This window comes from Thalassophryne amazonica, chromosome 14 (genome assembly GCF_902500255.1).
Source record: "Thalassophryne amazonica chromosome 14, fThaAma1.1, whole genome shotgun sequence".
Taxonomy (NCBI): Eukaryota; Metazoa; Chordata; class Actinopteri; order Batrachoidiformes; family Batrachoididae; genus Thalassophryne; species Thalassophryne amazonica.
In genome coordinates, this window is record NC_047116.1 from 74,321,639 (window position 1) to 74,337,342 (window position 15,704).

Below are 15,704 nucleotides of genomic sequence, written 5' to 3' on the forward strand. Positions count from 1 at the left end.
ACACACTGATTCCTCACACAGCTTTTCAAGTGCTACAATGACTTTATCCATTGATGATGCAGAGATCACAGCATCGTCTGCAAAGTTTCTCAGTAAACATTTCCTTGCTAAGAAAGGCACCTAAGCTGCTGGTTTCTACAACCTGAGCAAACACCCAGTCTATGCAAGCATAGACTGGGTGTTGGGTACTCCAACTCCACAAAGCACTGAAGGTGTACAGAGGCAGAACTACAAAAATCGTTGCTGTCCCAACAACTTATGGACATGCCACAGACCTTGTAGTTGAGTAAAGTGGTCAATCAGTTTAACCTGAAGAGGTTAATTTTTGTTTATACATTGACTATGACATTCTCCCAACAGTGTTGTTTTGTTCTTTAGTTTTATTTAAAATGGTTTGTGGTCAGTGCACTTGTACACTGTATGTGTTTTAAAAAAATTCAGATGGTTAGAGTTATCACACTGAACCACAAGCAAACCTTCTACTTTTTGAAATAAAATGAGTTTCACCCCAAAACTTATATAATTCAATTGTATTTTTCAAAATGTTATGCAACCATCAAGAGCGATCAACTTTAAATACTGTAACTCTGTATGTAAGGAATGCGTGAGTTGTGACACAGAAGCAGTTACTGTAAAATATAATTTTATTGTTCATTAAACATGGAAATAGACATTTGCTTTGTGCGTAACAGTGATCCTGGCTGTTGGTGTAATTAAAATCCTTTCCTTTATCTATAGATAGGTAGATATTGCCTCCAGTGGAGGCCGGCTTGTACGTGGAACAAATGTAAGGTTATGTTGCAGTGAAATTGGGTTGTGTTCAAGATGTCAAGTCAGGAGTTTATCTGCCAGGTCGGTCCAAGCCAGCAGATCAGTGCCGATCGGTTCAGCTCATGTCCTGTTTTCTTTCAGAGCCTGAAGATTTTAGAGGGAGTGTGTTAAGGTGCACAGTCATAAGTGTGACAATACCTTTACCCGCCAAATGCAGGTGTGTGTGTAATTGAGAAAGACACCTAGTACACAAAGTCACCTCATTTAGTTAACAGAGAAATTTGACATTGGGAGAATTGTGGCCGTCAGGAGGCAGACTGCCAAACCTGCCAAAAGCACTTAATCGAACATGATGAAACTTGCTAATGTAGTTTATGCTTTTGCCCAGGTGTTTCCTTTAAATTATTCCCTCATTTAGAGCGCTGTGTGGTTGTTTAGCTGCAACATTTCTGACATTGCAGCATGTTCTGTCCATCTTGCTTGGCTGTTTATGTCTTGTTCCTATGGCCATTAAGAGATGGTCACGCACCCCAAGTCTGGTCTGATTGAGGTTTCTTCCTAATCAAAATGTGCTGAGAGTTTTCCTCACTGCTGTTGCCAGTGTACTTGCTCGACCTTATTTGTGTACAGTGCCTTGGGGTGACTTGTAAATGACATATGCAAAAATAAAGGTCTGTTACTCTTTGAAATATAATAAAATAGTCATTTACTTTGTACTAATTCACAGAAAACCTTTTAATTTTCTGGGAAATTAGTCTGCTTCAAAGTTAGACATTTTTAAGTACAACAATGCTCATTAAATTCGGAAATTAATTTCAGAAATGTTTCATGATTCGCAAAACACAACAAGCCAGCTCTTAGGACTAAATTTTATGTTGCTGTGGCATTAACAAAATGTGCAAATTCAAGCTGTTGGCACATTTTTCAAAGCGTAAATATTTATTCATTTGAATTTTCCACACTTGTTGACATATAAAGCGTGCTTATTGCCATGGCCAAACAAAAGCTAATGGTGTCATCACCCATTAGTCAAATCCACCGCTCGTCTACTGTCTTCTCATAGTTAAAAATACAACCCCTGGCAGAAATTATGGAATCACCGGCCTCGGAGGATGTTTATTCAGTTGTTTCATTTCGTAGAAAAAAAGCAGATCACAGACATGACACAAAACTAAAGTCATTTCAAATGGCAACTTTCTGGCTATAAGAAATCAGGAAAAATAATTGTGGCAGTCAGTAACGGTTACTTTTTTTAGACCAAGCAGAGGGAAAAAATATGGAATCACTCAATTCTGAGGAAAAAATTATGGAATCATGAAAAACAAAAGAACGCTCCAACACATCACTAGTATTTTGTTGCACCACCTCTGGCTTTTATAACAGCTTGCAGTCTCAGTGATAAACAGTACTCTTCATCAATCTGGCTCCAACTTTCTCTGATTGCTGTTGCCAGATCAGCTTTGCAGGTTGGAGCCTTGTCATGGACCATTTTCTTCAACTTCCACCAAAGATTTTCAATTGGATTAAGATCCGGACTATTTGCAGGCCATGACATTGACCCTATGTGTCTTTTTGCAAGGAATGTTTTCACAGTTTTTGGCTCTATGGCAAGATGCATTATCATCTTGAAAAATGATTTCATCATCCCCAAACATCCTTTCAATTGATGGGATAAGAAAAGTGTCCAAAATATCAACGTAAACTTGTGCATTTATTGATGATGTAATGACAGCCATCTCCCCAGTGCCTTTACCTGACATGCAGCCCCATATCATCAATGACTGTGGAAATTTACATGTTCTCTTCAGGCAGTCATCTTTATAAATCTCATTGGAATGGCACCAAACAAAAGTTCCAGCATCATCACCTTGCCCAATGCAGATTCGAGATTCATCGCTGAATATGACTTTCATCCAAAGTCCACGATTGCTTTTCCTTAGCCCATTGTAACCTTGTTTTTTTCTGTTTAGGTGTTAATGATGGCTTTCGTTTAGCTTTTCTGTATGTAAATCCCATTTCCTTTAGGCGGTTTCTTACAGTTCGGTCACAGACGTTGACTCCAGTTTCCTCCCATTCGTTCCTCATTTGTTTTGTTGTGCATTTTCGATTTTTGAGACATATTGCTTTAAGTTTTCTGTCTTGACGCTTTGATGTCTTCCTTGGTCTACCAGTATGTTTGCCTTTAACAACCTTCCCATGTTGTTTGTATTTGGTCCAGAGTTTAGACACAGCTGACTGTGAACAACCAACATCTTTTGCAACATTGCGTGATGATTTACCCTCTTTTAAGAGTTTCATAATCCTCTCCTTTGTTTCAATTGACATCTCTCGTGTTGGAGCCATAATTCATGTCAGTCCACTTGGTGCAGCAGCTCTCCAAGGTGTGATCACTCCTTTTTAGATGCAGACTAACAAGCAGATCTGATTTGATGCAGGTGTTAGTTTTGGGGCTGAAAATTTACAGGGTGATTCCATAATTTATTCCTCAGAATTGAGTGAGTCCATATTTTTTCCCTCTGCTTGGTCTGAAAAAGTAACCGTTACTGACTGCCACAATTATTTTTCCTGATTTCTTATAGTGTTTCTTAAAGCCAGAAAGTTGCCATTTGAAATTACTTTAGTTTTGTGTCATGTCTGTGATCTGCTTTTTTTTCTACAAAATTAAACAACTGAATGAACATCCTCTGAGGCCGGTGATTCCATAATTATTGCCAGGAGTTGTATAAAACGTCTTCAGAGGTGATGTCATTTGTGAGTGAGGAAGCTACACTTTTGCCCATAGGATACCTCCAGACCCCTACATGGACGTGTGATCGTACAGCTTTGAATTCAGAATTTGAGTAAGACTTAACTATGATGTGTTAGGGACACACCAGATGGTCAGAGACTTGACGTGGACTCAAGTTCAAAGACTTGCAAAACTGTTAAGGTACACTTTCTGCACGTTGTACTTACAGTTGTGGTCAGAAAATTACATACACTGCTGTCATGGTGATGGTGGGCTTTCAGTGATTTGTTCTGGAGCAGAAGGATTATAAAATATAAAATATAAGTTGTGAGCTGGATTTAAGAAATTATTATATAGTCAAAATTATACATACACCCATTGATTAATTCAATGTGGACTGCATTTATATAGCACTGTTCCATCTGCATCAGACACTCAAAGCGCTTTACAATTATGCCTCACATTCACCCATTCATGAGAATGTTCTCCCACTCCGACATCAGGATGCTGCCATGCGAGGTGCTCACAACACAGCAGGAGCAACTTGGGGATTAAGGACCTTGCTCAAGGCTCCCTAGTGATTTTCCAGTCTGGCTACGGTTTGAACCGAGGATCCTCTGGACTCAATCCCAAAGTTTAACTACTAGACCATCATCTCCCCATGGAGATGAAAGCTCCAAAATGTCTGAACTTCCCAAAACATCTTTAATGACCATTAATGGAACAAAGTGAGGATGGAAATCCTACATTTTCAAAGGTGTCTTCGTGGCTTCCCTCAATAGCAAACAAAATTCAGTTTTGAATCAAAACTATCCTTTTTGTACATTTTTTTTGTGTGATTGCTGGTTCAGTTTCCAACTCCTCCCATCTCTATGTCGACTCGGCTGTCCGGCTACGTCTACAGCACATCTCTATGTTAATCAGCGGGTGTGCAGACCCCCCATCCCCAATTAAACTGAAACCAAACATACACGTGTAGTCCATTTGCACTTTGATTGAATGAATCAGGACTGCTGCTGTCAAGAGGCTCTCACTCCATGTACTCACCATATGAATTCACAGTGAGTTAAACTAAAGTTTTTTTGTTTTTTTTAATTCGGCACACAAAATATTCAAATAGAAAAAAATGAACAATTCCACAAACAAACACAGACAAAACTAGTGAGTCCGAAAGGGTGTGGGCTGAAGCAAAGCTTATTAGCGCCCACCCCTGCTAGTACAAGTCCAACAATTCTAATCAGTCATATTTACAGAAATATAAATTCACTACTACATGTCGACACACAGACATACACATCAATATACTATTCACTTATAATTATATTTATATAGTACCAGATCATAAGAAAGTCAAATCAAGGCACTTTACGCCAGTAAGGACTAACCTTACCAACCCCCAGAGCAAGCACTAGGCAACTGTGGTGAGGAAAAACTCCCTATAAGGAAGAAACCTCAAGCAGACCAGGCTCTTGGGGGTGACCCTCTGCTTGGGCTGTGCCACATATACCTATATACATACGTATATACTTTACAAACATAAATATATACATACATATACACAGTCACTTATATACATATACATATACACCTACCCATATCTATATATCTACATACGCATATACATACCCACACATTCAAATATACAATAAGTCCCACTTATAAATTGAACATTCCATATAAATCAAATTATATTTGCTTCTTTATGATACTTAGACATAATGTTCTTTTTGAGTAGTTTCTTAAATCTCACTAAGGTACTACTCATTCTAACCTCTGTTGAACATTTGTTCCATTTCCTCACCCCAACCACAGACACACAAAAACCCTTTACATTTGTTCTTACTGGTGGTTTCATAAAAATTGCACAACCTCTTAAACTATATCTGGATTCCCTCAATCGGAACAGACTCTGGACATGTCTCGGTAAGGCTTGGTTTTTCGCTCGAAATAAAGTTTGAATTGTAATGTAATCGACCAAATCAATGAATTTTAATAAATTTAAAGACACAAATAGAGAATGTGTTGGTTCACAATATTGTTTATTGCAGATGATTCGTATGGCTCATTTTTGCAAAAGGAATATTGGATTGGTATTTGATTTGTAAGTTTTTCCCCATGACTCAACACAATATGTCATATATGGTACCATCAGAGAATGATATAAAGTAAGTAACCCTTCTTGCGGCAGTAGGTCTTTGGCTTTATACAAAATGGCTATAGTTTTTGACAATTTTGATTTCACATAATTTATATGTGGTTTCCAGCTAAGTTTATTATCAATTATAACACCTAAAATTGATTCTCTGTTACTAACTCAATTTCCTTATTGTTTATAGTTAAATTTTTACATTTGGGTGCCTGTTTATTTCCAAATATAATACATTTAGTTTTCCCAAGGTTGAGTGACAACTTATTAGCGTCAAACCAAACCTTAAATTTTTCCAGTTCTTTCTCCACTATGTCCAGAAGCTGTTCAAGATTTTCACCGCTACAGAACACAGTTGTATCATCCGCAAAAAGGACACATCTCAGTGAACTCGACACCCAACTTATATCATTTATATAGATTATAAACAACAAAGGACCCAGCACTAATAAGCCCTGCGGCACCCCACATGTGACATCCCTGAGTTCAGAATTTGTATTATTGAATTGAACATACTGAAATCTGCCTTGTAAATAACTAGCTATCCATTCATATGCCAGACCTCTGATTCCATATTTCTGCAGTTTACTTAATAGTATTCCATGGTTAATTGTGTCAAACGCTTTCTGTAAATAAAAAAAAAAACACCTATTGTGTATTGTTTATTATCAATTGCAGTTGCTATACTTTCCACAAAGTCCATCAAAGCATGTGATGTAGTTCGAGACCTTCTGAATCCATATTGTTCTTCACAAATGATGTTATGGTTCAGTAAATAATCATTTATCTTTAGCAAATATTTTTTCCAAAATTTTGGAAAATTGTGGCAGGAGTGATATAGGTCTATAATTAGAAAATGTGTGTTTGTCACCAGTTTTAAACAGAGGAATTACTTTGGCTATTTTCATTTGAGAAGGAAATTTACCAGTACTTAGTGACATATTGCAAATATAATTGAACGGTTTTACTATACAATCAATAACTTTTTTTAATAAAGCCATATCCAAATTATTAAAATCAGTCGATTTCTTACTTTTTGAACCATGAACCAGATCAAGTATTTCCCTTTCATGAGTACCACCAATGAACATTGAAACAGATTTGTTAAACGTTGAATTATTTACCCAGAAGTTATTAGTTGATGAGTCAATCTTACTGGCAAGATTTTTACCCACATTAACGAAGTATTCATTAAAGTGTTCAGCAATAGACTCGTCGTTATCAATCGTGATGTAGTTGTTACTCTGAAAAAATGAAGGATAATCTCTAGTTACTCTATTCTTTTTTACTATTTCATTTAATATGTTCCATGTGTTTTTGATGTTATTTCTATTTTTGACAAGTAACTCATATGTTTTTTTACTGAGTCTCATGATATTGATTAACTTATTCTTATATGTTTTATACTTACTTTCAGCTTCCTTAGTTCGTAGTTTTATGAATTGTTTATATAGTACGTTTTTCTTTTTACATGCCCTCTGAAGTCCCTTAGTTATCCATGGTTTGTTGCTATATTGATTTCTATATATTTTGTCAACAAATGGACAGTGTTTATTATACAAACTGGAAAAAAATGGAAATGAAAGCATCATATGACCTGTCAACATCATCAACAAAAACATCTGACCAATTCTGACTTGATAAATCCTCCCTTAAATTATCAATTGTTTCAGGTGTTACTTTTCTACTCATGAATTTGATATTGCTTCGATACTTACAACAACCCTCCAATGCAAAGACTGAGAAAACTGGCAAGTGATCACTGATATCACTGACCAGTAGTCCCCCACTAAGATTACCGGATATAACGTTCGTTAAAATATTGTCAATGAGAGTTGTTGAGTCCATAGTTATTCTGCTAGGATGAATGATGGTTGGAAACAGTCCTAAACAGTACAAGGTGTTTATAAATGAGGTAATTTGTGGATGATTGTGAGGGTTTAAAAAATCTATATTGAAATCTCCACGGACAAATAAATGCTTATTTCTGTTGATTTTGTTGTACATTCCTAAGATAATGTCTTCAAAGGTGTCAATATTTGTCCCAGGAGCTCTGTAAATGCAACTAACAACTATGTTTTTGGAGTTTATAGATGTCATTTCTATGGTAACACATTCCATGATGTTGTCCACTGTAAATGACATGTTGTTAATGAGTTTACAGTTATAATCTGACCTTACAAACAATGCAACGCCTCCGCCCCTTCTCGTCTGCCTGTTAACCAGGAACAATTCATAACCATCAAGATATACCAGATCTTTATTATCCTCATTTAACCATGTTTCTGAAATTGCAATAACTGAAAAACGTTTTTTTGGATGTTTTCAAACAATCATTAATAGTGGACAGATTACGAGAAAGACTTCTGCTGTTGAAATGTATAATTGAAAAATTTTCATCATTGATTTTATAATTTTGAATTGTTCTTCTGTAAAATATTTGCACTGTCTCACAATATTCTCACTGAAAAAGGTATCAGGATCATTTTCAGATTCGAAGGGGTGGTTAGCAGAGTTATTATAATTAAATGTATCTAGACAGAGCTCCTGGGCAGAAATAAATGGCTCATTATCCTTAGTCATTATGTCTCTCTTGTCTCCGGGTGTAGATGATGTGGATGAGTGGGTTGCTCCAGTCTGCATCATGGTGCTGTGATGTGTTTGAGTCCTCATACCTATTGTTCACATTTGTCCAGCTCCTCGATGTTCCTTATTGCCATGACTTTTGCTTGTTCTGGTGATCCGTTCAGTTTGATGAATATTTTACAGTTTGAAGTCCATGTGTGCTGGATTTTTCCCTGTTTCTTTAAGAAGCGTGTTTTCCTGGCGATGTCGGCATTCCGTTTGGTAAGATGTTCATTGATGAATACGTTTGTCCCTTTCAGTTTTCTTCCTTGTTTTAACAGTGCTGTTTTGTGTTTTCTGTTGATGAATCTCATGATGACGGTTCGTTTATCACCGTCATTTCTCCGGGGCAGAGGATGGCACGCTTCAATGTTATTTAAATCCATTTCTATACCTTTAGATAGGAGGAAATCAGCAACCTGTTTTTCCACAGAGCTGACCTCCTGTTCACTGGGCTCCCCTCCGCTCTCATCTCTTACCGTCCGTGCGTAGGACCGTGGTTTGATGTGAAGACCTGTGATGATGACGTCGTTAATTCTGGTGTACTGCTCCAATTCAGCCACTCTATTTTCCAGCTGCACCAGATGCCGGTCTTTCTCGGCGTTCTGGAGCCGTAATGCCTTCACCTCCTCCACCAGATCCATGATTGATTTCTGTTGCTGCTTCACAACAGAAATCTCCTCTGATAGAAAGTCCAGAGATTTTTTAATATCGTCACCTTCCTCCGCTGTCAGAACCTTCTTAGGCCCCATGGTCGGCTTATGAGCAGCTTGTCGATGACTACACTGCCACCTAGTGGATGGTCATAACTACACTGCCACCTAGTGGATGGTCATAAGAAGTCCATGCTGTTGACATGCCACCGTGGTTTAAAAACAAAACAGAAGGGAGGTGAACATGGATGATCTCTAAGATCCTGTTACATCCTCTGCCCTCAGGTGCTTTTCGTCCCCAGACACTGGTGGCACTATGTGGAGTCGGTGGACGACGTCACCGTCAGTGTCAACACCTGGATTGAGCTGGTAAGAAACCTGTCTGCATATCTTCCTCATCTCACAGATGTGAACACAGAATTTGACATTTGAGGAACTAGCGTGTTCAGTCCGCCTGGTTTTCCCTATTCAGAGATGGTAGATGTCCCAGATGAGTACTGAACTGGAACTAAACAGTCCCCTGTTGTTAGGAGTGTTTGTGCTGCAAGAGGCCCTGCACCAGGAACCTCATTTATTAGTGCTGCATAGGGAAGCTTCATTTGTACCAACAAAATTTAGAAGATTCACACGCAGAAAAGTGGTTATTTTTTTTCTAATATTTATTTCATTCATTTAAAAGAAAAAAAAAACAGAATAGCAGAAATAACAAAACTTTACAAACTCTTGAATGAAAAGGAGCAGAATGGAAGAACAAGTCTTATATTTTCTGCCCCTTTTTTTACAGTACAATCTTACAATATCAAGCATCATTAATAAACATAATTTAACAGATTACATTTCTATGACTTTGTCACCGACTTATTGTGTAATTTTAACCATTATTTATAAGATTACATCCCTAACAGATTACATTTTAAACTTCAAACATTCTAAACATTATTAACAGATTACATTTTTGGCTTTGTCACAACCCACTGACTTATTTCATAGTTTCATAAACGTGGTTATCAAACAGGCGTGCAGTTTTGTGACCATGAGTGTGCATCAAATTATGAAGGCATCTTATTATACTGTGGGTTTGGATTTTGTTTGAATGCACAGCCAACTAGTAGTGTGAAATGTAGAGAAAAATGGAATTTTCTGGTATTTTTAAACACAGAATTGCTTGATAAGACTGGCATAAAAATGCAGGTAACTGTCTTGAGTAAAACTTTTTTTTAAATAAACAAAGTCTATGTAAGAAAAAAGCTGAATAGAATATGTATTCAGAAATGTTATTGGAGAACATTTGAACATTTCAAACTTGTCAGCTCCATCACACACCCCAGTCTTAAATCCTGGGGCCCTCATTTAAAAAAAAACATTGCATAGAATTTATTCTAAAAATACACATAAAAATATCTGGCAAAAATGGCGTATAAACACAATTAAAAAAATCGGACTTGTCAAACTGTTGGTGCGCACATCTGCAAGCAAGATCATCCTTATGAATCACACACTACTGTGAATTGTCATCCCGCTACACACCCTCAGTCAACCACAAATGGTCAAACACCTTATGAATATTCATACATGCACACGAAGCCCAAAAATGTTTGCATGTATATGTAGACTTCTATGTTTTTTTGCAGCTGATGGGTCATTCTGGCCTTTTGCTCTGGTGTCAGTTCAGCACAAGCAGACATGCAGCTCAGGTGTCTCCGAAAGCACGTGCCACAGCAGGCACGTCAGACAAGTAATCTGCACTCTGGTTACTGTTATGATGTCAACCTGTAGCACTAACTAACTAAAAACCTGTCACCATGGCAGACAAACTGAACTAACTATTAAAAAATAATCCTTTTTTCCATGCCTCGCAGCACCTGTGTGAAAACACCTTGCGTGGAATGTTTTAGGTACACTAAGTTTATTGTGGACTCAGCCCAGCTTTGTCCTTTTTTCCATGAATTATATGATCCAGAGTTTGACTCGGAGAGCTCAATGCGGTGCTTCGGTCGAAGTGAGTTTTCTGAACTGGACAACCGTCACGTGACATTTTTCAGTCCCTGCAGTGGTTTTTAAAAAAAAATCTGTTTGTATTTTTCATGAGTGTCAGTTGCTTTCCAGCCATAAAAAGTCTGATGAAAGGTGTTAATTATCCAGTGGTGTCATTTTTCTGTGGATTTAACTGACTCCGCCCACTTAAATGATGGAGAGGCACACACACACAAGCTAACCCAAACTGAAGAGTGTGGAAAGTCAACCATTTAATATTTAGCTCGTTTTGTTCTCTCTCTCTCTCTCTCACTCACTCTCTCACGGAGTGAAGAAGTGTGATGTCATCTGTAGCTCACCAGCGCCATGAGAGACGACAACACCGCATAAGGGCTGCTAAAGCAGTGTAGTTAGTGGGCCCAGTCTCAAAAGGGCTGTAGTTAAGGAGTTCGTTGCACCCCCCTGGTCACCAAGGTTTGATGGTTTCATGATGTTCCTGGTCCATCTGGGATAACATTTCCACTTGTTGTCATTGGCACAACCCGGCAAGGATATATTTGCCGAGCACTTTTGTTCGTGTACCCCCCTTTCTTTTAGGCAGAATTTTAGGTAACACACTATTGGCTCTGTGCTTCCCCAAAACCCACCTGAATTTTATTTTATGCAACCCAAACTACTCTCAGTATATCAGAAATAAAATAAAATGCATTTAGCATGATGATAGGTGCCTTTTATATGTCTGTTGGACAAAATTATGTAAAAAAAAAAAAATCCAAAAACATGGCTCTTGTGGAAAAAAAAGTCACATTTTCTCTTCCCATTTCAAAAGTATCAATGATATGGGCACCAAATAAGCATCTAAATTATCCCTGGCATCTCTGCTGAATGTTGACAATTTTTAGACAGCAAAGGACACACTACTTCACCTTCTTGAGGGACAGGCTGACCCTGTTGAAGATGTGCCAGCTTCTGCAGCCTTTGTTGTAGATGGCATGGCATTGTTGCAGTCCCTGAAAATGGTTCCAAAGACGTTCAGTGATCTTGCCAGGTATCAAAATTTTCTAAATGTTTTATTCTTTGTTTCAGTGTGTTAATAATGTAATGTAATTTGAATATTAAACAATACAATATATAACATATTTCTTTATATCAGAATTATTTTGTTGTACATGTATGTTTGCAGGTATGTCTTCCTGTTGTTGAAATCAGTTTGTGTATCCCAAGAGTCTACACGAAGTGACTTCATTCTGGATCAGTACCCAGAAGTCTCAATTAAGAACCTGGAGAGAGAGGCAAGGAGTGCTCAGGGTACCATTCAGATCCAAGTCGAGGATGGCAAACAGAAATGTCCAACCCAGTGGAAGTTCTTTGGAGATGGCAGTAAAAAGACAAACCTCACAAACGTCTTTGTTGAGGAATGGCAGAAGGAAGAGTATGTTCCCTTGTTTGAAAACTTTGGCACACTCTTTGTCACACATGGCCCAGAATGTCACGTTAGCTGCTGCAGAAAATAGCATAGCCTGTACTAGAGTTGACTCACTTTGCACTTACCAAGAGGAGGCCAACACCAGGATACTCTTACATGCAAAGCATGCCTCAATTCATAGACATGAGTGTATCATAATCCAATCCCCGGATACAGATGTTGCAGTGCTTGGCGTTGCCTTGAGTCATGAAATTCATGCAAGGGTCTTATTCAGTACTGGTAAAAAGGAGAGATGCAGATGTTTAGATCTTACCAAGATTGGACAAAGCTTAGGTGAGAATGTATGCTAAGCATTACCTGGAATGCATGCCTTCACAGGATGCGATAGTACAAGTGCCTTTGTGGGTAAGGGCAAGAAGAAGGCATTTCAGCTAGTCCTATTAGAAGTTGACATGTGCTTTGCAATGCAGCTCATGGGAAGATCTCTGAATGTCACAGATGAATGCACTTTATCATTTACTCGGTTTGTCTGTAAACTGTATAGTCATGATGAAAATGATACTGACAATGTCAGGTACAGAATGTTCTGCAGCAAAGGTACAGCCACCAAATCCAAATGAGCATGGGTGGGATCTGACAGATGGCAAGATCTCAATCCACTGGATGGACCAGCAGCCCGCCCCAAAAGCAATCCTGGAGCTGATCAGTTGTAAGTGTTCAAAGGACTCCTGCAGAGGGAACAGATGCTCTTGCCACAAGCATGGGATGCCTTGCACAGATGTATGCGGATGTGTTGTCTCTTGTGAGAACCATGAAGGTTTGACAGGAATTGACTCAAGTGAAGAGGATGATGACTGAATTTCATTTGTTAACCTGAACTTTACATGAAAAAAGGATATTAAACTTATGCTATGCTGTCAGCAGTCGTGGTACGGCGGTAAGATGCTGGCCAGTCGATCACTAGGTCCTGGGTTCAATTCCCAGGACTCACTTGGTGGAGTTTCCTCACCTCTCATCTTTCATCACTCCCAGCTACTGGCTGGTCCTGATCAGCTTCTATATAGTGCATCAACTGGACCTAAAACACCGGTCATTCATTCATTCATTTTTATGCTATGCTGTTACTTTTCTGTTTCAATTCATTTGTGAGATTATGAACAAAACTTTTATTTTGTTTGGCATTATTTCCAAACTTTGAGAACTATTTCCATAAAAAAAGTTATGTATTAGCATTATTGTATTTATTATATGCCATATATATATATAAAAATCAAAACCAGTTTGGTGTGGTAATGGTTTATGCACTATTCACTGAAAGGAAATTAATAAAGTAAATTATTACAAGCGAAGGTACAAACATTGAATTTAAGCTGAATTTGTGAGGAGGTAGGGGGAATTAGAAAAATGGCTAAAAATTAAACTTATCAAATTAAAATGTTAATACATAGGGCAGGAATCATGTCAACCAACATCGTGGAGAAAGAAAATTCATCTTGTATGAGGTTATGTGTACACCATAAAAAAGGCTTTCTTTTTGATTAGGGGGGAGGGGTAAGAAAATACCTTGTGGATAGAATCCCGATGACCAGTTGCACTAAAAACAGTTGTCAACATTCAGCAGAGATGCCAGGGATAATTTGGATGCATATTTTGTGCATATATCTTTAATACTTTTGAAATGGGAAGAGAAAATGTGAGTTTACTTTAACATTAGCCATGTTTTTGGATGCTTTTTTTTTTTTTTTAAAACATAATTTTGCCTAAGAGACATATAAAAGGCACCCATCATCATTATCATCATCCTAAATGCATTTTTTTTTATTATGATTTACTGAGAGTAGTTAAGGTTACAAAACATAAAATTCAGGTGGGTTTTGGGGAAGCACAGAGCTAATAGTGTGTTACCTAAAATTTTGCCTAAAAGAAAGGGGGGTACCCAAACAAAAGTGCTCGGCAAATATATCCTTGCCAGGTTGTGCAAATGACAACAAGTGGAAATGTTATCCCAGATGGACCAGGAACATCATGAAGCCATCAAACCTTGGTGACCAGGGGGGTGCAACAAAAATGCATATTTCAGATTTGGGCCCATTGACTAATGACACAGAAGGGTATTTTCGCACCCCCATCTGTTGATTGGGCGCATTTTAACACTCACAGCATTCTCACAACTGCCGGTGTCCTGCGTAACGAGGCCCTTATGACAGCTGCTTGGAGGAAGAGCAGGAAAAGAAACATATGGTTAGATTTAGCATCTCAGGGCCACTTATTTTGTGATTTGGTGCATTATAAATGAATTGAATTGGAATTTAAATTAAATTCTGCAATGGAAATTGGGGCACTTTTGTGTGATCACAGCTGTGAGATGACAAAAAAAGCAAGAAAACAGTCGATGCATTCAGTGAGAACATTATTTGTGACGGTGTCCACAAGTACTTTTGAACCAAACCATTTGAAATGACCGTTCACTTGTTTTGTCTTAATTTTAACATAACACTCACTTATGGACAAACCTTTGACACACACTTTAAGAAGCGTTAAAAATACCACCACAAGAACCAACATGAGCCTTTCTAAATAACCGAATAAGTAGACAATTAATCGTTACAGTTCTCCCAGAATCCTTTGAGCTGTTGTCGTTTATTAAGATAAAATCTCTCCATATAAAATATGAACAGCAAAAGTAATGTATTTATATAAAATATTTCTTCATATAAAATTGCAGGAAGGACATGAATTGTTTTGTGCCAGTACAGCTTGCAGGGCGTAACACCTTGTCCAAATAATGGCACTAATCCAGTCAGGTCCACAACTAATATATTTACATTTCAGCAGCTGTGGTGTGCTGATAAATTATTATGTCTGGTTTTATGTCTGATCAGCTGTTTAACACTCTGCAATAATTATAGCTCACTATCACATCTAGCAACACTATTACTTATAAATTTATGATCAAGTACATGTATATGATGGTGTGTGTGAGGTATGACTCACACACACCATTTTATGTATAATCCTGCCTCATTTTAAGCCTCTAAATATGTTATGCAATGGTCACAGTTTGCGTACAGATGCAAACATTTTACTGCCCAGTTTGTTTTTATAAATCACACACTATGGCTTAAAATGGCACTGTGCATCTTTTAGGTGGCGTTCTGTGCATGCACAGTGGTTATAAATGAGACCCCTGGTCTGGTGGCTGCTTTTATTAACTGCAGCAGAGATTTGGATTCTGAAGAGAATCGTGCTCATCTAGGTGCAGTTCACATACAAAACTACACTGCTAATGAATACTAGTTGAGCAACGGGCAAAAATTTGTCTGAGGTGCGTGAGTGAAAATAATACATGACGTTAGTGCTGAAGTTTATCGGCTAAATTAG

At 37.9% G+C, this 15,704-nt stretch overlaps 1 protein-coding gene and 1 long non-coding RNA gene across 2 annotated transcripts in view; one reads left to right on the forward strand and one right to left on the reverse strand.

Moving 5' to 3' along the window:
* hspbap1 (hspb associated protein 1) overlaps positions 1–15,704 on the forward strand; it is a 41,235-nt gene that overhangs the window by 13,373 nt on the left and 12,158 nt on the right. The window contains exon 6 of the mRNA XM_034185771.1: positions 9,209–9,292. Within this exon, the coding sequence (XP_034041662.1) occupies positions 9,209–9,292 (84 nt within the window). The remainder of the gene's footprint in view (positions 1–9,208; positions 9,293–15,704) is intronic.
* LOC117524056 lies at positions 5,226–14,345 on the reverse strand. The gene is made up of 3 exons (XR_004564692.1): positions 14,180–14,345; positions 5,369–5,376; positions 5,226–5,237 (listed from the first exon to the last, which is right to left on the reverse strand). It is a non-coding gene; the product is annotated as an uncharacterized LOC117524056 (long non-coding RNA).